General features: G+C 38.8%; 2 protein-coding genes and 1 pseudogene across 2 annotated transcripts in view; 2 read left to right on the forward strand and 1 right to left on the reverse strand.

The window, feature by feature from the left end:
* The window catches only part of LOC106966042 (olfactory receptor 52Z1P-like), an 89,456-nt gene that overhangs the window by 55,476 nt on the left and 8,732 nt on the right, over positions 1 to 25,248 (reverse strand). The gene's annotated exons all lie outside the window — the stretch shown is intronic.
* Positions 9,828 to 10,748, forward strand: LOC106966004 (olfactory receptor 51G2-like). Its single transcript, XM_015062081.3, has one exon. It carries the CDS (start codon positions 9,885 to 9,887, stop codon positions 10,746 to 10,748), a length of 864 nt encoding a protein of 287 aa, XP_014917567.2. The 5' UTR covers positions 9,828 to 9,884.
* Positions 20,227 to 21,160, forward strand: LOC106966046 (olfactory receptor 51G2-like; annotated as a pseudogene).

Here is a 25,248-nt window from a genome sequence, read left to right on the forward strand (position 1 = left end):
GGTTCATATATTTTAGTCAGAGAAGTTTATAGTCTTATAGTTCATCTTGGACAGAGTGAACAAAGTACTTGGTCTTATCATCTGTATCTATACCTTGACATGGTGTTAACTTTTTAGTGAATACCTACTTTATCCTTGACTTTTTGAGGAGCTGAAGATATAATATGAATTAAGCAAAGTTCTTGCTTGCATAGTGCTTTGTTTTATTGATGATATTGTTGTTGAAGTAGGGAGTAAAGGAAAGAAGCAAACAAGTGAATATCTAATATTGCTATTTAAAAAAACTATAAAATCATGAAATTTACAATACCAACAATCTCTACCTATATTGGACGTACGAAACTTCTCTTGCCACACTCTAAAAATCATCATCATTTGGAAAAAGTATAATGTTTAAATCCAGTATGTCAATCTGTAGTATCATATTCTGTCTTTCAAGAATGTTCACTCCTTGACTTCACCGCATTTGGACTTTGGGCTTGAGATCTTTAGTCCCAAATCCCTCACTTTCCCTAAGTCCAGGACAGCCATCATTTTATCATTGACTTTCCTATTCACTATGGACCACACATATTCCAGGAAAAGCTCCATCAGCACTCATTTTTTTTTCTTTTAATACTTTTCAACTGTAAACTTAACTTTGGAATCAATTTAAATATTTTGTATTTTCTAGTCTTACATCTGTGCTTTTGAGTTCTCCCTAAGAATAACACTAGAGTTTTCATACTGTAATGGCTACAAATTAATGATCTTCAATTCATTTGGTTTTTCAGTGTCTGGATGCATATTTTTGAAACCCTCGGTGACATTTTTCATGATCCACACTTGCCATTTCAAATACCTGCAACTTTCTTCCAGTCACTTATGCTTCACACCAGACCCTTTCTTCACTTTCACATACATAAAAGAATCTATATCTAGAAATGCCATCAAAATTCTTCCTTCCAATATTAGAAAAAGAATGTAATCTCTTTTATTCAAAGATGGTCAAACATGTCCATCTCTAAATGTGTTTCTTTTATTATCTGAAACACTCCATCTTGCCATCCACCTTACTCTCTTTCCCCTTTTGTTTATATTATTATTATGATTATTATGAAATGCTTCAAGGATGAAAAGATGCAAACAATAATACAAAAAACATACAGAAGCCATACAATTTCTATATGGTTCTATTGAATTATAATATTTTGCCTCAATTGAGTCAGAATGTTTTAAGTAAAACAAATTACAATAAAGGCAAAATTTCTTTGCATCTCTCTGAATCATAGATGTTAAACTCAATATCCAAATTAATCATACAATTTTACTCTGTTCCTTATCTTTCTTTTCCATGTTTTATTATGTTAAATGGATGTGTGTGTATATAACAAGCATACACAAAAGTGTATGTGATATGCATGTATGTGCTTTATAGCACTGTTTTAAATCTTCTCCAAAAAAAAAAATCACTATTCTTTGTCACAAATGTATGCTTTTGAGATTTGCCCATATAGTTACATGTTATTTGGATATATTTATTTTCACTGATGTAAAGATTCCTGTGTTGTTTAGGAGATAAAAGGGAGCTCCAGAAATTCAGTTCCTCCAGGTAATTCTGCCTCTTGCTTTACCTACATAATATCATTAATAGTATTGCAGGGGTTTCTAGAATTCTGCAAATACTTCCCATCTCCATAACATTGTCAGACTCAACCCCAATCTCTGTAAGAAAACTTCTGGGGTAATTTCATTATACATGCTATCCTTATTCATATAAGACTCTTATCTCATCCCTTGACTTCCATTCAATAATATTCACTTCAATAAAATTCACTTCAATAAAATTTTTTGGCATAAATAAGCTACTTGAAAAATATTCATTAATTGTCTTAATTTGCTCCTCCTTGTCAAATTTAAATATATTTTATGGTGGAATATAAAGTACATATAGAAAGTTGCACTGAAATAAATGTGCAATTCAATAAATTTTTATTAAATGAGCATCTGTATAAATATCACCTAAGGAATGAAATAATAAGTTATCAACACCTAAATTTTCTCTGCAGCCTTTCCTGAACATAACCTCACCACTGTCAGCGCATTAAACCAGTATGCTGACTTTTGTACTGTTCATTTCATTGTTTTTCTTTATAGTGGGGCTATTTAAGTATGCATCCTCAAACAACATAGTTGCCAACAATTTAACTGAAGTAGAAATCATTTCCTCTTCAACGCCATTATAACAAAATTTTGCCTCTACAATTCTATTGAAATTGCTTGGGCAAAAGTCATCAAGAAATCTAAATAACAAATCAAATAACGTATTTCAAATCTGCCTTTTCAGCCCTGGACCTCTCATCAATTATTGACACTGTTGACCACTCACTTGTTATTCAATATCTGTACTTTTTGGCTTCTCTAACACCCCTCATTTCTGCTTATTCTCTGATCTCTCTGAATAATTTGACTCCTTGCATTTTCTGTTTTCACTTCTTTTGCTAACCCCCGGAATATGAATGTTGCCATATCAATCTCAAACTCAGCGTCCCTCCTGAATTTCAGATATGTTCACATGTCACTCTGGGATAATTCCCTTTGTATGCTACATGGAAATCTTAAACTCAACAAGGCCAAAGAAGAACTTACTCATTCTGCTCCAACCTCGATTGCTACTTCTTCCTGCTTCCACTTTTGTGTTCTCCATGTATGTGGGTGGCATTTCCCTTTACTCCCTCACTCCAGCCAAAAATGCAGACCAAGTGCCACACATGGTTCTCACTTTCCCTCACTTGTAATTTCCAATCCCTTATCAATATTGTAGATTTCACTCTCTTAATATTTTTCACCACTTTTACATTTCCACTCCTCCTGCCTCAGTTTAGACCTTAATGATTAAGTAGATCATGTAGCCATCCTGCTAGTTGGCTTCCCTGTCTTCATTCTCAAACAACTCCAAGCAGAACTGAAAATAGCTCTCAAAATCTAAAGATTATGTTGCGCACTCATTTAAACTTTTCCATTGCTCCTCTTCACTTGCAGGTTAGTCTTTACTCACAGCTACCACTATTATTTTTTGATAATTTTCTAGCTCAAAATTTTTGTCACTGATTATATGCTCCATGCCCTAAAATAAATGACCTTCTTACTTAACCACCTGCTGTCTCTCTAGCAAATTATTACAATTGTTCCAGCTATATTCTCTTCCTTAAATATCCTCCTTGTCACTTAAGGATCCACAATGGGAATCCACCTAGTTTTGATTTAATATTTCTAGTCTTTTTTGTATTTTGTCATCTAGGATTAGAATTATGTTTAGGTCACATTAAAAATTATTCATATTTCACACATGCTGAATGAAAACATTTCCGACCCATGTTCAGTGTGGTCATGGTCACGACATACTCCTGCAAATGCACAGAAGATCCCTGCAAGAAAAGAGTTAATGCAACAGATCCATTTTACTCAGTTCTTGCATATCTCTGTAGACATGTTCATGAGTGGTCCTTGACCAAACTCTAAAAATAATTCTCTGGAATGTTCACATAGTTACTGAGTAGTAGTGTTATTATGTATGCCAAAGCAGTAGTTCAATATGAACCAGGTTGGTAGCATATGTTAGACAAATATAGAATTTATCATGTGTCCTGTTGCCTGGTTTGGGGTCTACACACACTGGTCATGCAACAGATATGTACCTATGTAACTGGCTTGCTTTAATAACACTGGACTCCATAACTCAAGCAGGCTTCTCTGGACAGAGGCATCTCTCATGTGTCCCTGAGGTTTGTGGCTACAGTGACCCTTGCAGAAAGAGAAGAAACAGTTGGAAGCCTGTATGTGGCCTCTCTTGACGTCACAATGGACACCTTTTTCCTGCTGTTCCTGCACAGTGTCCTTTGCTATGTCAAATCTTAGCCGTGAGTATAACTTTCTGTTGAATTGTATGAGTGCTTTGGTGAACCACTGAACTAGCAAGTGGTTGTGGTACCCCTGGATGTTTCCTCTGCCTCATGCCCAGTTTGGTCCCTACTTCAATTTCCCAGGCCACTCCTGCCCAGCTCCATGCCTACTATGACCAAACTTTGCATCTTATATCACTCTTCTTTTTACCTTCAAAACAAAATCCAGGACCCTTTCGTATGTTCCTGGTGAATCCTTTTTAATCTCCTTCACCCATTCCTCAGTAAGTTTGAAAACTCACTTTGAGGAAGTAGGGAGGAGGAAAAGGGGCAGCACTAGGGAAAAGTTAGCTGTATGTTATTGTAACAAAGACCGATCAGTGCAAAATAATCTTGGTCATGTTATCATTCATGAAAATAGTGCTGCAGATATTCAACTCTCACCACCCAAGATATATACAATTGAAGGGAAAAAAACCTGCTGAATTGGGGGGTCAGGGAGGATATAAAGATTGTATGTCCTGGAGATCAGAATATGACACAAGATGTTTCCATGACCAAAAAAAGCTAGGATCAATGTGATAACTTCTACTTCTAAGGGGCTAAGACACATGGGTGGCTCAGTCAGTTGAGCGATCGACTTTGGCTCAGGTCATGATCTCACGGTTCAGTTGGGGAGTTCGAGCCCCACATCAGGCTCTGTTCTGACAATACAGAGCTTGGAGCCTGTTTTGATTCTGTGTCTTCCTCTCTCTCTCTCTCTCTGTGCTCCTCCCCATCTCATGCTCTGTCTCTCTCTGTCTCTCTCAAAAATAAACATTAAAAAAATATCTCATAAGGGGCTAAGGATGTCTTAGAGTGGGAAAAGAAGAAAGGAAGTTCAAAGAAGGACTGGCTCCATGTTCTAGTGTGTAATTATACCTCACCTAGAGGCCTGGCAAAGACACACTAAGATTAGCACATGAACATCTGATGCTTGTTGAGATCCTATACCACAAGGATTGGGTGTGAGTCTCACTGGGATTGGTTGTGAGCCTCCAGAACCAATGCTTTATAAACTTGCTTACTTGGCACTATGCTCAAGGCAGGGGGCCTCATGAGCCCCCAGCTGCATGACAATCCACAAAGCTTGTGTCCCTGCCCTGGGGTCTGGTGAGTGATAGAAACTCCTCAAATGACATTAGCTTACCTTAAATCATGTTGTATGCATACTTGGGATGGAAGTCAAGAAAAGTCATGGGCTATCCTAGATATGGTTGTAAACTCCGTGTGAGGATCTCTGAGACAAGAAAAACATTTGCTGGAGGTATACAGTGCCTCTAATCCTCTTATATGATATATTCTATAGTTTTGGGGAATAATCCCTGGCCCCCTTTCCTTACCCAACAATCACTCAATTATTTCCCGTAAAGTTTAAGATCAACTACCAACCCAAACATCATTTATGTAAGACACGTATTAGATAATTGATAAATAATTTAGGTAAGAAAGACAAGAGGGAAGAGGTAAGCAAAGGAGGGAAGGAGGGAAACTGGAAATCTGAAAATATGATTCATAATTCTCACACAATATTATAACAGAGGCAACACCAAATATTTACTAATAAATCTCCCAGGATGAAAAGCTATGTAGAGTTCTTGTCTTAAAAGAAATGATTTAAAGGATTGATAAAATGGAACCTAGGCTATGAGATTTTTTTTAATTTTTTTTTTCAACGTTTATTTATTTTTGGGACAGAGAGAGACAGAGCATGAACGGGGGAGGGGCAGAGAGAGAGGGGGACACAGAATCGGAAACAGGCTCCAGGCTCTTAGCCATCAGCCCAGAGCCCGACGCGGGGCTGGAACTCCCGGACCGCGAGATCGTGACCTGGCTGAAGTCGGACGCTTAACCGACTGCGCCACCTAGGCGCCCCTGAGATTTTTTTAAAAAGGATAATAACTCTGCATTCATGCTGGGGTATTTTAAGTTTTTATTGAAATTCCACTTAGTTAACACACAGTGTAATATTAGTTTCATGGGTACAATATATATAGTTTCAACCTTTCCATACATCACCAGGTCCTCATCGCAAGTGCCCTCCTTAATCCCTAACACCTGTTTCACCCATTTCCCCCCCCCCCCCACCTCCCCTCTGGTAACTATCAGTTTGTTCTCTGTGGTTAAGAGTATGTTTCTTGGTTTTCCTCCCTGAGGAACTGATGTGACTTAGTTCGTGTAGTGTTTCCCAGGGCAGGTGCAAACAGTTCCAGGACTCCATCTTTGTCCATCTAGTGCTTTGAAGCAGCATTAACAACTTGAAAGTCTGTAAAGCCAAAGAGCCCCATAGGGTATGGGCAATACAGCAGTGTTTCTCAGAAAGTTGTATATTTTTGAGACAAGATTTTTGGAATTCAAATTTCCACTATCTTCTACGAATATTAGGCACTATTCAACAAAATGTCAACGCCCCTCAGTTTATAATGATGAGACACTTAGGGAAGAAACTGAGGAGTGAATTGTGTCCAGAGAGAAGCATAACCGGGGAGTCTGGGTGGCTCAGTCAGTTAAGTGTCCAAGTTTGGCTCAAAGCATGATCTCATGGTTTGTGGGTTCAAGTCCAAGTCAGGCTCCATGTTGACAGTGTGGAGCCTGCTTGGGATTCTCTCTCTCTCTCTCTCTCTCTCTTTCTCTCTCTCTGCCCCTCCTCCCTTTCAAAATAAATAAATAAACTGTAAAAAATTAAACAAACAAAATAAAAAAAAGAGACAAGCATAACACTGGCTTGCACTGCAAGTCAGCCTTTATCCAGAGGTAAAAAATTAACAGTCCTTGTTAATTCCTGTCATTTTAGCATTTCTTTGTGAGTCCAAATCCAGGGAGTTGTATATGCACCCGTTCTCTATGAGTAAAAGAATAACAACATTGTATAGTTACTCCTTACTAAATATTAAATACAGAAATCCTTTCAGACTATGAGAGTAAAGGAAATCCAGGTGGCTCATTTCATCGGGTACAATCTAGACTGTCAATTACTAAGTAAGGGCTTAGAACACTTCTCCAATTTGCACAAAAGGCAGCACAGAAAGATGTCTTTCGTGAGTTACTTAAATATCACTATAGAATGGATTACTTTCTGAGACAGAGTTTCACATTTATTTTATGGATATTGCAGTAACAATTTAGCAGGAATTGGACAAGATGACTGAAAAATCTTCAAAGTTTCTCTCTCTCTCTCTCTTTTTTTTTTTCCTGGTAAAGCTCAAATAAAGAAGATAGCATTTTTGCTACTCACTTTGTGACCATAAACATCCTGTCAAATGTTCATGTGGGAGGGTTAATTCTCCCATATGCTCATACTCAGAAGTGGACAGCGAGGAGAAATAAGCAGAGAAATACATGCTTCTAACTTCTGCTTGATTTTATCTCCTTGGTCCTTAAACATTTGGCATCATGACTGGGCCTGTCAGAAACACCTCTCCCTCTTCTCCTCACTGATTGCCACAACTATTTCAGATGAAATGATGCTCTTTGGATAATTATTCTCTATCAGAATTAGGTTTTGTATACACCATTACCTCTCTGCAAAGTCCAGTAATGTACCTGACACATAATACACATCGAAATATACTGAAAACAATTACTTCATACTATTCACAGAATAGAGTGTCTGGTACTATTTTCTTTCTCTGCTTTCCTGTCTCAGGCAATTCCCCAAATCCCTAGTGTCCTTGATTCTTCCCATTCAGCTTTATATTTGGCGAGGATCCACAATCCTTGGAGGGTGGAAGCTTGTATTCCTGACATGACTGGTTCCTACACAGCTCAATACCTATTCTGGACAGAATGAGACACATAGATAGAATCCATACACCATGCTTTAGAGCCTGATAGTAGCAACCTTTCTTTCCCGACATTCTTAGAAGGTAGAGTCAAGGCAAAGACTTCCAAGTAGCCCCTGAGACTTTTCCTACTTGTGAATTGATCACTGGTTAGTCACATACTATCTAGTCTTCTGGATATAAAATTGTCCTCTTTCCTACTCGTCATGGTTCAGTAATGGATTTGCTGTTTTATTTATAGCAGCTTGTTAAATATTCTCCCAGGAATATTGATGCTGAATCCCAGATGTTTTATTTTGATGAATAATTATAACTTCTCTGCATTCATGAGAATTTTAGTATATGACTTTGGGAGGGGGATGCTTTTCTTTTCTTTTGAAAATACACTGCGATTAACAGCTTATAAGAAAAACTGTTGAGGCAAGTTAATGAATACCAAGTGTATGCATTGCACACCTTGCCCTCTGGAACCAGAGGGAGTTTTTATTAGAACAAAGATGACTACTAGTACTCAGCTACCTTTACTTCTCCATGGGTATAAACACACAGAAACTCAGTCCTCCTCTTTTCATTGCAGATCCTTTCTCAAATCTGATAGGCCTGCCTCTTTTTGCCTTTCTTATGCGTGGTTATACACTTCTTCCTCCACAACTTGCCCTATAATAATTGCCAATATTTGTTTACTGTTCAAATGCCATGTTGTTTTGATTCTGACACGTTGTTCACTCTTCACAGAATTTTTTCTCTAGGTTTTCCTTAGACTAATGGTTAGCATGTTGAAAGTATTCTTCATGACTTTATGGGCAACATTATAATTAGCGTCTGAAAACGTGGAATACAATGAAGATCGTTCTACTGGTCACGGCTGCCCCCTACTGGTCATGACTGCCCAGAGCATGTTGAAAATTCCCTTGTTAAGAGAAATTTCCTAAGGTATTAGCAAAGAAAATCATCATTCAGTGTGAACTTCATATATGTGACCAAGGTTTCTTTTGAACTCTATGTACTCAGTTTTCACACTGTATTCCTTTCTTTAATAATTGTCTTTGAAGGTACCAGGATCATTCTTTAAAAAGGTGAGTTGTGGTTGGGGCGCCTGCATGGCTCAGTCAGTTGAGCATCCAACTTTGGCTCTGGTCATGATCTCACAGTTCGTGAGTTCCAGCCCCACGTCCGGCTCTGTGCTGACAGCTCAGAGCCTGGAGCCTGCTTCAGATTCTGCATCTCCCTCTCTCTGCCCCTTTCCCGCTCATGCTCTGTCTCTCTCTGTCTCTCAAAACTGAATAAAGTTTTAAAAAAAAAAATGAAAAAGGTGAGTTGTGGAGAGTGTAGATTCCCAGAGGGGATGTTTAGCTGTCCCATGGTCATTGCCCTCATGGATATGTTCTGTGTTGGCCAGTGGATTACTAGACCTTCAAAGGCATAAGTTATAGATTGCCTGTCATTATATTATTTAAATGAAGTAGTAGGAGCTCAGTAAATGTGTGATGCCATTGAGAATACATGTATTTCTAGCTGCAAATATTATCTAGTCTTCATCTTCTTCATCTCATACATCTGAACCAGCTATCCAAACACTTTTCCAGAGAGTGATAACAAAGATTGAGAAGGGATTTAACCCAGTAGACATACACATTAAGCCCAAACCCTTGGGCTTGTCTTCTGGTCACATATATTACTTTTGAATCCCTTTCAGACAAAAAGATATTTCTGGTGACATCAGGAGTTCAGAGTCAGTATTAACATTCTTACACTTTACTTTCTAACCCCCAGGCAGCCATTAAATACAATTATCCTTACCTAGGTTTCTTTAGAGCCCGATTTTCTGGTATTAAAACTAATCTAGTTTATGCATCGGTACCGCGCACTCTCACCACAGAGTTTCCCTTTCCATTTTTCAAAACTTGACATATCTTGAAATGAGGAAGGAATTTTCTGTCAATGAAAGGCACAAAAAGCCTCTGAAAACTAGGCTTCGTGGCAGCCAAGAAAAGAGCCAGCATTGTACTCTAGAGGAACTTCTAAAGGAATGGGATTTAGAGCTGTAAAAAGAGGAGGAGAGTGCTATTACTCTGCAAGCATGGGTCATGGGCGTTGTGGGATGAGATGCTAGGAAAATGCTGTGAAAGAATAACTTTTTGCCTTCTCCATAATTTTTCCAGGGCAAGCTCTTCCCAAAGTTATGGCAGTTCTTAACAACAATAATGCCAGCAGCTTCATCTTCATACTGATGGAACTCCCAGGACTGGAGACCTCTCATTGCTGGACAGCTATTCCTATCTGCTCTATCTATGTTGTGTCTTTGCTGGGCAACATCACCATAATGTACATTGTCAAGCCTGTCCCTAGCCTCCACACACCTAGGTACCTCTTCCTGTCCATGCTTTCAATGGCAGACCTGGGCCTCTCAGCTTCTACACTGCCTTCAATGACAGCTGTCTTTCTCCTGGGCCAGAGAGAGGTGGGAGATGCAACCTTTACACAACTCTTCTTCATCCATACTTTCTCAGTTATTGAATCATCTGTGCTCTTGGCCATGGCTTTTGACCACCATGTGGCTATTCGAGAGCTTTTATGCTATGCCACCATTCTCACAACCAAGCGCATTGGGGCCATTGGGCTGGCCATTGTGATATGTAGTGCTGCCCTCCATCTGCCCCTGTTCTTGATCCTTGGAAGACGGCAATTTCAGCCTATGAATGCTCTGTCTCATTCATATTGTGTTCATCCTGATGTTTTAAGGCTAGCCAGTTCTAGCACTCTTGTGGACAGTGACTTTGGGCTCTTTGTCATGCTCTCCACACTGGCTTTGGATGCTGTACTCATTCTCCTCTCCTACATGCTAATCTTGAGGACAGTATTGAGCATTTCTTCTAACACTGAGGGGCTCAAAGCCTTTAACACCTGCATTTCCCACAGCTGTGCTGTATTACTATTTTATACCCCACTGGTCAGCCTGTCGATGATCCATCACTTTGGGAAAAAGAAGCTACCAGCTCAGGTATATACATGTTTCTCTCCTATCTACACTTTCTTGTTCCTCTAATGCTCAACCCAATTGTCTACAGTGTTAAAACCAAAGAGATTCGGGCATGCATTCTGAAGATGCTCCACCTAAAAAAACTCTGAATCACAGAGATAAAATACTGGTTTTGATAATCAGCCTGCTGACTGAACACATCTCTGAGAGGAAACAGAGTATACAGCTTCCATCTGATGTTGATTAATTATTAAAAAAACTGACTGAAATATATTATGTATTTAAATATATACCATTTAAAACAGTACCTATTTAATGAGAAAAACATGTTGCTCATTCTGCAAATATCAATATCAGCCTGTGAAAGACTCAGATTATTACAGAAGAAACTGTCAGCCACTTGAAAGAGTATCATTTACATGAAAAAGCAAGCAGATTAGAAGAGTGGAATTCAAAGACATCTAAAATACCCTCCAACTAAAAATCTAGAGGTTTATAAACTTTAGCTCAAGAGGGCTTTACTTTGTATATTTTCTGAAAATTTGGCAAATATTAAAATCAAAATATGTTTTTTATGAATTACGTAATAACTTTAGATGTGTGCTACACTGGAAAATACACACCAAATGAACTACAGAACTTTTAAATACATTTCAAGAAACAAATACCTGAATTACCATAATAAAATGTATTACAATGTGACTATTTAGCAGTTCAGGTTTTTTTTAAGCTCCATGATACATGAAAGGTGGACACAGCTTCCAATATTCTTCAGCTCTCTGAATGAAGTGAAAGCTGTTCCTCACTTCCTAATAAATACAAGAGATATTCTGTGCTTTCATAAACTTACCATGGCATGCTATAATTTTTGAATGATAGGTATCATGTAGAACTTAATTTTTTTCTCAATCTTTCAGGGAATATTAGAAAAAATAAGCAAAGTAGACCTCCTGGAAGATGATTCTTAAAAGAACTGACTAGGCTTTCATAAACAAGTCAAAGCTAGAGAAAATGATTTGTTCGCTTTATCATGGTCTTTTTCTTTCTGGATTAAATCTTCAGCTAACCTCTCTGATAGAATTGCCCTGTTAAAAACATAACCAGTACTAAGTCAACTAAGACTTTTACCTAAGTGCTAGTATTTAGGATCAGAACACATTGTAAAGTTATTTATAATGTTGAGATGAAAAGAAACATACTACCAGTATTTTATTTCTCTCCTACAGAGTCATTCATTTCAATATTATTTATTCATCTATACTAGGCCACTTCCTATTCAAAATATAAAGAAAACAAAATAGAATATTTCTAGCTCAGTGTGAAAAGTTTAAATCATCAGGGAAAATTGAATTGTAAGCATATAATTCCCCAGTGAGTCACAGGTGCTCTGACAACAGACAGCACAGCTTCCGGTGAGGACACAAGAAGGATGGGTCCATTTGAATGATGGAAATTTCAGGATACCTCTTTGAACTTACGAATTTTAAGTGGGGACTGGAAAGATGAAATATATAAGCACAACATACAAAGCCCTTGTGATTTGACTTCATCTCTCAACAGATCCTGCATTCCAGAAACACAATAAAAGTTGAAGTGCCTAATGAACACTTGGCAGGTTCTGGCATCTGACTGCTACTTCATTTTGTAACTCTGATCGCAACATCCAATGCTCTTCCTCTTCTGCTACCACTCTACTGCTCCCACCCCACACATGTAGCTCTATTGTCAAGGTACTGAAGACACTTTTTTTTTTAATTGTCAAGGTACTGAAGAGAGAGTGAATGGTAGAGAGGGGTGGCAGAGGCAGGGGGAGAGAGAGAGAGAGAGAGAGAGAGAGAGAGAATATTAAGTAGGTCCCATGCACAGCAGCGAGCCCAACTCAGGGCTCAATCCCATGACCCTGAGATCATGACCTGAGCAGAAATCAAGAGTCTAATGCTCAACCAACTGACCCACCCAGGTGCCCCTGAAGATACCTTTTGTTAGCATACCACCACATTTTCTGTTATGTTGGGTAACCCTCCTCAAAATCTATTAATATCACATGCATGTCTTTATTGAGGAATAATTGACATATAAGAAATTGCACATATTTACAGTATACAATTTGATAAATTTAATATACATACACACCCATGAAATCATCACCAAACTCAAGATAATGAACATACACACTACTCCCAAGTTTCCTGTTGTTCTTCCCCAGTACATTTTCCCACTCAACCCGTCAAAGGCTGAGATGATTTTGTTATTACAGATTAGTGTACATCTTTCTAAAATTTTACATCAATGTATTCATAAAGTATATGGTTTTTGCTAGCAGTCTGGCTTTTTTCTCTCCGCGTAAGTATATTGAGTTCCATTTGAGTTGATTTTATATTATTCCATTTTATTGCTGAATAATATTTCACTGTGGATATACCACAATTTGCATATACTTCCCTTCGCATTTGCCACATGTAATACTCTGTATCCCTTAGCATATGTGCAAATTTATACCTGTCATCATTTCCTTTCAGCCTGAAAATGTTTAATATTTACTCTAAAATTTTACTAGATTAGAATTGTAAATTTCAAGGATTTTTTTCCCTATATGACTTTAAAAATATGATTTCTTATATGTTAATTTCTTTCTCTGGCAGTGAGAAATCTGGATACCATTATCTATAATTTATTTTTTTCATCATTTCATCCCTCATATACATAAATTTAGTTTCAAAATTATTAAGGCTCTTTTCTCCCAATTCTAGAATCTCTGTTCATCCTGAATCTCTTCTTATGAGCTGTTTTACTTTATTCTGATTATCTTTCTGCTTTTTACTTGTCTTTTTTTAATGTGCCCATAAGCATTGCAAATGCTATGTTATTGAGAATATGGGTCACATTATCCTATATAAAGAGAATCTGATTTGAGCTGGCAGTCAGGATCATGTTAATGTTTTTGCATCTTGACTTTATGCCTTATTAGGGTTGATGCTAATTAGCCCTCACTCTTTGGTTACAGTATTCTCTCCTAATTTCCTGCTATTCACCTTGTTGGTGAGAAAGGGATTTCTACTGTAGGGTTATGGAAATAGATGAAAGCATGGTACTTGATGCTGGAAAGATAGGATTGATAGCAGTTTATTAGACATAGATACTCATAGACTGGGGAAAGGAGGAAACTGCACACCAGGCAAGGGGCACACCTGGGTTACACTTGGGGACAAAGCAAACAAACAAAGGCCCATGAGAGGCAGGCTCGGTAGTAACAGCAAGATGGGGTTACTCCTCTCATTCCCAAAGGAGAACGTGAGTGCTTTGTTTGAATAATTTCATGGGTTTACAGGCAAGTGAAAGCCATTAGTTGGAGTGCAGCATATTTGATTGTTAGGGGAATGAGCTGGGAGGGGACCCTTGTCCACTGGATGTGGGGGCATATCTGGGAAGAGCAGGGCAGCTATTGTTAGGCTTTTAGATGCTCTCCCAGTTTCAGATGTCAAAGGAGCACATGATATTGAATCAATTGCATGAAATCAGAAACCATACCATATACTCCTATCCCTATGGTATGGCCCTTCTAGGATTTCATGTCAATGTCCAAGGTGTTCGAAGAGCTCTGTCCACTCTCCCTTTTTGGAACTCCAGTTGTACCAATACTGAATGACCTCCAGAATTTCCATGCAACTTACAGCCCACTCTGTCTCAGAGATGTTCTCTGCCAAGCTTTTTGGACTCTTGACCCATGAATTTGCAGCTTAGTACTTGGTGAAAACCTCAAACGGATACCAAAGTAGATTTCTAGGACTCCTTCCTTCTTCAACTTCTTTATATCCAGTAGGTGCCCCAAATTTTGACCCCTCACACTCTCTAAAATCACTTTGGTCTTCTCCCTCCAGTAGGTAGAGAGCTGCCCTCACTTTGCATTCAACTTCCTTGGCTGAGCTTATAAAGCACCATCTGGCAGAGAACCTGCATGGATATCTAGCTCACTTCCTGTTTCCTTTATCACAAGGAACCACAGCTCTACACTGTCTGTTTTACAATGCCTGACATATTTTATATATCTTGCCCAGAGTTACAGTTGTTTATTTGTCGGAATATGTTCAACATCCAGTTCTTCTTTATGACCTATAACATTGAGTTTGAAAGCTTTTGGGAGCCTCACAATTTTCTTTCATTCATACTCAAAGGTTTGACAAATGTGCTCACAACGAGCTGCAATTTTTTGTTTTGCACTTGTATCGTGAAACAAAGAATTTTACAAAACATTTTTTTGGGCAAGTATGAATTGTCTGCCTTGGTTTTCAATGCTGTGGCTAAACCTGTTTCTGTTCTGTTTATTTCTATTTTCTATTTCTATTTTCCTCAAAGATATAAAGTCCTTCATTGCATTCAACTCTTATTATTTACGTGGCAACAAGAGAAAGTTTCTTTGTTGAATTTGTATGTACATCAACATCAGCATCACCACATTTATCAAGTGCTTAATGTGCGGTTTTTTTTGTTTTTTGTTTTGTTTTTTTTTTTTTTTTTTTTTAGGAATGATAACGGATGGTTCGCATATACTATCATATTAAATACCCACAATGTTATTATGGAAAAATAATGATAAAATAATAGGTAATTATTTGAGTATTGAGAAACATTGTTGTAAGTTTTCTAAGGGAGTACCTGATTTAATCCTCACAACAACATTGTACATTAGTTTCTTTCACTATTTCAACTTCACAGGTAAGGAAACTGAGAGGTTCAATTCAGGTCTTTCTGATGTTGAAGCCTGCACTCTCGAGCAGCTAATTACTTTTTAATCACAATACAAGTAGAGTCAGAAACTGAGACAGATTTGGACAGGACCAAAGAGTTTCCAATCACGACGGAGTTTCTTTACAGGCAATGCAAAACTTCTTTGGCAGTGACATGGTTAAAGGTATTTGCTCCCCAAAGCCCATGCTGCCCACTGTGTTCATCAAGGGATGATATCCAGGAATGTACCCTGGGGGAGGGTGAGAAATGTCTTCAGCTCTTATGTCCTCCTTGTGGGTGAGCCAGGAACACGGGGCTTGGGAGGAAAGGGGTATAGCCATTTGCCAAGGTTCCTTATTAGTGCTCATCTAAGAATAGAGTTAATATGTTTTAAGACCCTGAAAAAGTACAGTATTAAAGATTTAGATGGAGAAAAATATTCTTTATCTTTGGGTACCATCTGGGAGCTACTGGATAAGTTTCCTCAAATGTGCTGTCACAATAGATAAAACCAAATAAATCGGAAATTAGGAGATAGGCTGAAAATTAGGAGATGAGCTGGTAACGAGCATACATCTTCAATGCCTTAAATATAGCCTGATTTATGTTTTCCTAAGACTTTAGGCAGATGGATTCTATGCCCCTTAAGGGAGACATGCTGAGATGAGGAAAAGTTTGAGGAGCAGAAAGGAATGGAAATTTCCTCGTTTGTGAAGACAGTTTGAAAAGGCAGTCTGTTTCTATTTGTATGATGGAAGGTAACAGAATGATGATGTGAACAGACAAATCCAGAGTGATCAAGGTTAATTGCAATTACTTCTAAATCTTTGAAGAATCCTATTTGGAAAAGCTCCTTGAATTCTGAGCATGGTAAGTAAAGGTAGGAAAAACTAAAGAACACACACATATTAACAATGATTATTTTCTAAGTGGTGTACAGAATACTAGGAACTCATCCACCCAGTCTTAGTTTATCATCAGAGAAACCTACGAGATTGGTATGCTGTGAGAATTGGTACAATTCACCCTATTCCATTATTTAGACAATAGGAAAAGTGAAATCAGCATTGTATATGTAAGTGTAGATATATGGTATGAGAGGAGAATCCTTTGTGTACATCTATTCTCTTATTTCTTATTAATGGCATTGCAGAATATTGGCTGTTAACACTTAATATTAATCTGAATCCAAATACGACTCCAGAAGAAAATACATTGGTGTTAGGAACCACCACTTTATTCCATGATGCTGCAGGCTGATACCTGATTGAAAATCTGCTGGCAAGCCAAAAGGAACAGTTTCTGTAAAGGAGGTCACAGCAAAGTCTTTTTTCCCCCCAAGTTTATTTACTTATTTTGAGAGACAGCATGTGTGCAGGAGCAGGGGAGGGGTAGAGAGAGAGAGAGGGAGAGAGAGAATCCCAAGCAGGCTCTGTACTGTCATCACACAGCCCCACACAGGGCTTGATCTCATGAACTGTGAGATCATGACTTGAGGCAAAATCAAGAGTCAGACGCTTAACGGACAAGCCACCCTAGCACCCCTCTCGTAGTGCATTCTTACTTTTGGATAAATAGCTGTCACTTAAGTCTAAGTTTGCTCAAGTTTGTTTGGTTTTTGTTTTCCAGTGTTTCGTGCTGAAGCCAGGACCAGAAACCAGTTGCCCTGCCTTTTCACCTATATTTTTCTGTTTCTTATCACAAAATCCTTTCATTCCACAAGTATTTCTTAAAAATTAAGAAAAACTATCACACACACAACACACACACACACACACACACACACACACACACACGAATTCACCAAACTCTTCTTCTTCTGCACAGTCAGCTTAATGCAATATACAAAAATAATATGTTCCACATATATGAGCACCTCAGGGCCTTTTCTAATAAGTCCATTTTCTCAAATGCTAACTGAAATAATGTCCAGAAGTTATGACTATGCTTGCACTATGTCCATTCATTTTGTTTCTATCTCCACATTTGAAATCTATGGGTTAAGGTAGAGAACTCTCAGTCTGTTAAAAAAAAAATCTTAAAGATTGTTTTCTAATTTTAAAGAAACAGTGCAGCATGAACACAGGATGAAGAATTCATACGTGGCATTCAAACACTTAATTTGAACACACAATTCTTCCCCGTGTCCTCAAAAATCTCTCTGTCTTATTTCACGCTAGCTCCTCTGTCAGTAACTGACTAGGAATTCATACATCTGTATATAGAGAGCTAAAACACCCTGTTCAGCTTCCAACAGCAGCAGAATTTAGCAGACTGCAGATTTTCTTAGCACTGGGGAACAAGGTTTCTTTCTTTGTCTAAGAATGTCCCTTTTCTGTTAATTCATAACCTCTGCTTTTCTCCCACTTCCTTGCTTTTCCGACAGCACTCATCTGCTTGCAAAAAAAGTACTATAACTAACGATGTGCCTCAGTGATTCTCAGGCTTTGGGTTGCATCAGAATCACCTGGAGAGTTTGTTAAAACACCAAATGCTGGACTTCAACTGGACATATCCTGATGGGCATGTAGGTTGGGGGTGGAACCTAATGATTTGTATTTATTACAAGCTGTCCTGTGCTGCTGATGCCACCAGCCCAGAGTCCACACTGTCAGAGCCACTAGGTGTATGTGCTGAAGCACAGAAGAAAATACCTCCCCACTCCCAGTCAAGTGAAATGTAGTTTTCTTAAGTAATCATGTTGGTTCTGGAAGGTTATCTCTATTATCTTAACTTCTCCTATTTCTATCACAATTCCAGCTTTAACAAATACCTATCTCATAGCTACCTTGTGCGCTAACAACTTCAAGTTTCTAGTGATGTACCTTCATACATTCCCTGCCAATTAGAACTCACTCACCCGGACAGGTACAGTCTTGCTCCCTCTTTCTGTTTTGCCCTGTCTACAATTCTCCCTTCTTCAGAGAGCTTTCACCTAAACTCACTATTGAAAATTACATGCCCTTCTCTTTCCACACTGTTTTATTTTCTTCACATACTTGACATACTGATTCATGCTTCCCTTATTATTGAAGGGATCTTATTAATATCTGTGTCTAGAACAGTTCCTTAGATGGTTTAATTACTGAATGAAAATGAGGGCATTTAATCTGGAGGAAATAAAGTAAATTAGAAGAAGAAAACCAGAAATAGCCATCATATAGGAAATTTTTAAGAGGAAAACCAGAAATGGCCACCTAATAAGAAATTTTTAAGCACAGAAATTCATGGGAATTTTTTATTTCCTTAGATGTAAGGATAAGGTTTGTGAATGTTTTGATATGTTTGTTAATAGCTGGCATTTGTCTTTACATTCAAACAACAATATCCAGAGTAAAAGATACTGAGTCAGAGAAAATTTTTTCCAATCCTAGATTCTCCTTTACAATTGATGGGACTTGAGTAAAGTTATTCACTTGAATTCTTAAGGATTAAGTTTCTTAATCTGGAAAAACTGATCTAACTTCTAAGGGTTGAGATGCTTTACAATCAAATATCAGAGAACATTGTGTAAATTACTTTAGGTGAAATATGGAAGCAATAAATTACACTTGCACATTTTTACCTGCTGAAGAAAAACTGACAGAATTCATTATTATGTGGAAATCCTAGAAAGAGGGACAAATACTAGATTATTCTCAAATACATGAGAGAAAAGGCAATAAAATGAAAAATCAGTATCATTGGAGAAAGACCAAACATAACAAATCTCTGAATGTATGATTAAGATTCCTAAAAATTAAGTTGTCCTTGTTGGCTATTATTCTTCAGTTTTGTACTCCTGGGATACTCCAGAAATCTCCCTCCTTTGTTTATGATTAGGAGGAAAGGCAAAAGCTTTCAGACAGTCCTTTGAGTGCTTTCTCAGAAAATGGAACTCATGATGGATGGAATAGAGGAGGGAGCCCAACTGGCAGGGAATGAAACAGGAGCTAAAGCACATGGGAGTGAACACAGCAAAGACAGAAAATGTAGTCCCCCATTATTGTATTTTTCCAGAAATCACTTTATCAGTGGATCTAAGTTCTGATTCCTCCACACATAAATATCTTTTTCTGATTTCTATATGCTCATCAATATAATGCTGAAAAAATTACAGAAAAGCTTCAAGGTAGTTTTAATTTTCTATGAGTTAGAGATCATACTATTTAATGTTCCCGAGACACAGGTCAATTGGAGAATGACTCATATTTGGAAAAATATCTAGAATTTTTGCCATAGCTTGACATTTTAAACCATGTGGGTGATAAAGTTGTATTTGTGTGCTCACACAGGTGGGCTAACATGTGAAAGGGAATTATTTTGAATTGTTTTAATTTTAAAACAAGATGTCAGTCTGCAAGATTGGGATATTCACCACCCTGAAGTACCTATTTAAAGACAGTGTGAAGAAGAACTTGACAGGAAGTGAAGGGCCTGTACTCTGCTCCTAGATCAGACACACTAACTATATAAGGATCTAGAGTTCACATCCCAGGATGTATATAGTGAAGAGTTGAGACCAATATTGTCTCAGACCTTTTCTAGATCCATGTTTCAAACTCTGATTTTTGTGGTAAATTTTGCTGTGTGGTTCCAGAGCCAGGCTCACCATGATTATAAGATTCCCTTTTATAATTCAAACTCACCTTTGCTTAAGGGCCCTTATCTAGGAATTGGGGGAAAGACCTCAGAAATCACAAGGCCAGGGTTGTCAGGGAAACACTCTGGGGAGTCACTGCAAGGTCTTGGTTCATGGTGGAGGTTCTGACCCAGCAACTCCTCTGATTTCAGGGCCTGTGGTGGCATTTCTGCCTGGGACTCTGCCTGCTGGGTCACCATGTCAGACTCCAACCACACTGGTAGTTCCTTCCTCCTAGCAGGGGTCCCAGGCCTTGAGGCTGTGCACAGCTGGCTCTCTATCCCTCTGTGTGCCATGTATGTGGCCTCTCTGGAAGGGAACAGCCTGATCCTGTGGGTGGTGAAGTCAGAGCCCACTCTGCACCAGCCCATGTACTACTTCCTGTCAATGCTGGCAGCGACTGACCTGGGCCTGTCTGCCTCCACGCTCCCCTCCACCATGCTCCCCTTCTACATGCTAGGTCTCAGACAGGTGGCGGTGGATATGTGCCTGGCCCAGCTCTTCCTCATCCACACTTTCTCCATCACGGAGTCCTCTGTGCTGCTGACCATGGCCTTTGACCGTTTTGGGGCCATAAGCAACCCCCTGCGTTACAGCACCATGTTCGCCAGCTCCCACATTGCCAGCTTGGGCCTGGCCAGTGTGGTGCACAGCATCAGGCTCCACGTCCCGGCCCCCATCATGCTGAAGGAGCTGCCTTACTGCCAGAATCACCTGCTTTCCCCCTCTTACTGCCTACACCCAGATGTCATGAAGCTGGCCTGTGCGGACACCCACATCAACAGTGCCTATGGTCTCTTTGTGGTGCTCATTGTGCTCTACTATGGGCTGATCTCCAAACAATGCTATCCATTGCTTCCAATGTTGAGCGCCTCAAATCCCTCAACACTTGTGTCTCCCACGCCTGTGCTGTGTTGCTCTTCTACACGCCTATGATTGGCCTGTCCATGATCCACAGATTTGGGAAGGGGGTTTCCCCTTCCAGCTGTGTGCTGCTCTCCTATCTTCATTTTCTTACGCCTCCGTTGTCAATCCAGCGGTTTACATCATTAAGACCAAGCAGATCCGGCTGAGGATGCTAAGCCTCTTCTGGCTGGGTGGGGCTGGCATCAGAGACCCTCAGGCTCATTAAATCTTTGGTAGAGAGGGAAAGTCATAGTTGTTGTGTAATGAGCCATTTAATATAAAATACCATTGTGAGGAGAAGAATGTAACAAGGAGACAGCATCGTCTTTTTATGAAGTTCTCACGCATGGGAAAAAAATAACCACATTCTCCTCTACTTATTTCTAATAAAACAAAAATTCACTGAGCACCTACTCTGTAAAATACACTATTGTTGACCTTGGAAATACAAATGAAACTTAAGATACAGCCACTGTTTTTGAGGAAAACCTCATAATATCTAAGACTCATGAAGGGGACTACCAATTTAAATAGAAAACGTTTGAAAGAACAACTTAAGAACTTTACAAATGCATAAAAATGCACATGAGGGCTTTGCCTCAGAGTTTAGGAGAAAGAATTTTTGACAAATAGAGTGATGGGTATATTTGGAATTCAGTTATATTAGAAGCATTCTGGAAAATCCCCACTAAAAATAATCCCCACGAAGAAAGGCATTCATTCTCTCTTGCTAACGACTGCATCCCTTTTCCTGAAGGTAGCCCTTTCCTATACATTAGGTACTTGGTTAGTATTTGCTGAATAAATGAATGATTGGGGGGGGGGCTACATTTGTGAAACAGGAAAACCAAAAGGAGTCCACAAAAATTGCTTTTGTGCTACCTTTCCTGCTTCTGTTCTTGCTAGGACCTATACCCCGACTTTACACACACTTTATGAAACAGATAATGTAGATCCTCCTTGTAAAGGAGGAGTTAATGATTTCTTTGGAGGCTTCCAGCACAATAGATGACATCGAAGGGGTGACCAGGTGGGTTGTCATGAACGTTTTCCAAGAACACTGACTCACCAAGACGCCTGGCTCCAGGGCATAAATGACTTACGGAGAACACCTAAGCACTCCGGATGCCTGAGAAGACATGTGCACCAAACCACAGCCCTCAATAAAAACCCACACCCGAAGCAAAAAGGAGACTCACTTTCCTTTCCTTTTTGAGCCTCCCAGAAGTTCTGTCTGTATCTGCACTCTCTCTGTCTTCAATAAACTGCTCTTACTTCCTACCAGCTCACATTTGATTTCTATCCTGTGCAAAGCCAATGACCCTTTTGGCTGGTACTGTGGGACCCACTCTCTGAGTCCTCCGACAAAGCCAGCCTGTATCACTTGCAAGGGTGAAATGTTCACAGGCAATGAATGTAATTCCAGATATGTGAGAATCAAACCTATGAGGACTTCTTAATTTTGCTTTTAGGGAATTTTAGGATTTTGCTGTTTTTCTCAATAGAAATTTCAAGAATGGTAAGGTTATCTAACTCTTAAACTGGTCACAGTTACCAACATATATTTTTTTCAACACATATTTTTAAATACCAAGAATGAAAAAAATTTCAATCAAAATTATCTTCTCTGTAGGCTTTTTCTAAAAATCTCATCAGTTTTGAACGTAACTATAAATGAAGGATGCTTTGAAGATAAAACATGTGAATTCCATTGCTATAGCCTGTGCACTGAATGCTGTGGCTACTTCTTTGTGCATACTTTGTAAAACCTTCCCTTTTAGCTTTTGCACTGACAATAGATTAAGAGGGAAACTTATATACAGTGGGGGATGGAAGTAGTAAGTGGATGGATGTTACAACACAAAATACAAAACAACAAAATTATAATTTTGGGCAGAAAGAGCTGCACTGGGGTTGTGAAGAGTGAGTGACTGTTTATATACCTTAGAGTTGGAGGAAATGAAGTCAAGAGGATGTTTCTTTTCTTTTTTTAATGTTTATTTATATTTGAAAGAGAGACACAGACAGAGATAGAGACAGTGTGTGAGTGGGGGAGGGGTAGAGAGAGGGATAACAGAATCTGAGAGGGATAACAGAATCTGAAGCAGGCTCCAGGCTCTGAGCTGTCAGCACAGAGTCCAAGGCAGGGCTTTAACTCTCAAGCCCAGCCATGAGATCACGACCTGATGTGAAGTGGGACACTTAGTTGACTGAGCCACCAGGTGCCCCAAGAGGATGTTTCTTAAAGGGATTTCCATTAAAGAAGACTCACAGATTACTGGAGGCCTAGCTATTGTCAAGCTAAGGTTGTTTTTCTCTCTAGCAGTAGGGAGATTCTGGAGATTAGGCTGTTGATAAGATCGCCTTTTTCTTGTAATTTACTAAAATATTTGTAAACTGATGGAGACTTTATCAGTTTAACCATTTGTTTTTGTCATTTCCTTTGTTCTTGGGCAGCCAGGAGTGCCTGAGGAATATCACACTTATCCCACCTGGGGGTGGGGAGTGGATTGCAGGGTGTCAGCTTGCCGCATGCTTCCTCACCATAGATCATAGCATATTTTACTGGCACTATAAATAAAGATGGATGAGAAGATGAAGAGTTCAGGGGCACCTGGGTGGCTCAGTCAGTTAAGCATCGGACTCGATTTTGATTCAGGTCATGATCTCATGGTTTGTGAGTTCTAGCCCCACATTGCTCGGTATTGAGTGCAGCCTGCTTGAGATTCTCTCCCTCCCTCTCTCTCTCTGCCCCTCCCATGTATTGTCTCACCCTCTCCCCACAAATTAAATAGCGCACTCCACCCCCCACAGAGTGAATAAATTAAAAAAAAAAGATGTAGAGTTCTATTCTGCATTGTTCAATGTGAGTTTTCTGCAGGTAATTAAACAATTATGTACAGAAAATAGCTAAATATATAGCTCTGAATATAGAGCTCAGGAAAGTGTCAGAACTTCAAATATGTATGTGTTAATAATTAGTATACAGGTGATAGCTAAAACAATGACAAGGACTTTATTGCCCAAGGATTTCAAGGGAAGAAAGAATAAGCAGTGGCCAGAGAATAAACACTGAAGAAATCAAGATTAAGTCAATGAGAAAGTATTTAGCTTTTAATGGACTCCAAGAAGGATAAGGGAGTGAAGAGATTGCTCCTTCACAAGGCTCATAACAGTTTAAATAAGGTAAGCTCAGTTCAACTACTTCAAATGCAAAAGTAGTAGCAGTCATGCTAATGCTGGTATATGTTCCTATCAGCACACCACCCTGAATTACAGAATCCTGTCCATAGAATGGTCCCTTGCTGCCGTAAGGGCCTCATTGTTGGTCCAATAGCTAAGTGTCTGCTTAGCCATGCAGAAAAAGTCTCAGAAACTAATTTTCTACAGCCAAATAGCTGGATAATGGGGAGACCATTGGAACAATATTCATGGCTCAAATAGTTGATTATAACTGGAAATCACCCAATAGCAAAGCACACTTCCATGTCATGGACTCTGATCTGGGGTGATTAGTCATTATTGAAACTGAAAATGGGAGGCAGAGAAGTGAGATTCATGTGAGGAACAGAAGGATCTGTTTGGTAGATAGATAGATAGATAGATAGATGATAGATAGACAGATATAAGAAAACACAATGTAATAATAGTCATTCTGTAATTGAAGTCAGTGTATGGAAATAAAAATTCCCTTCCCAAATCTCTATAACAAGAACAGTAGACCTATATGGTGCAGATATTTAGATTTCCCTCAAAGGTATATTGCAAAAAGTTTTCAGATAATTCCCTCCAGGTAGATTAAGAATTAGCATATATTCTCTTTGTCTCTGAATACATTAAAAAAGTACCAAAAGGAGCCCAAGGCACACTGATAAAAGCTACCTAAACTCACCAAGTGAGGAAATTGCTGAGACTTTTTGAGTTTTCCTTCAGGAAGGTGTGCCATGAGCCACCCTTTGTAAGAAAGCAGATAGAGAATGAGAGCAGAAAGGAGCTCTACAGAAGTACCAGACAAGAGGATAATACTTATCTCTCTTTAGTCTGAGACAAACTGGCTATCTTCCCCAAAAAATAATAGTTGCTTTGCAAAACTTTTATACTTCTCCTTTCCTCCACTTTCATATGGGCACAGGACAAGTGTGAAATTTCATATGGTAAGAGCCATGAAGCATTCTTAGGCATAAAATATTAGAAAGCTGAGGATAATAACTAAACTCAGAAAAGCAAGTATGTAAGGTGACTGAAGACATATTTGTTTGTTGGAAATGTTTTAAAAAATTATTTAAAAAGCAATTATTTTAAAACTTAATTAAG

The sequence above is a fragment of the Acinonyx jubatus genome, chromosome D1 (assembly GCF_027475565.1).
Source record: "Acinonyx jubatus isolate Ajub_Pintada_27869175 chromosome D1, VMU_Ajub_asm_v1.0, whole genome shotgun sequence".
Taxonomy (NCBI): Eukaryota; Metazoa; Chordata; class Mammalia; order Carnivora; family Felidae; genus Acinonyx; species Acinonyx jubatus.

Excerpts from the sequence above, each read along its gene's own strand:
- LOC106966004 (XM_015062081.3), top strand. The coding sequence starts at position 9,885 with ATGGCAGTTCTTAACAACAATAATGCCAGCAGCTTCATCTTCATACTG.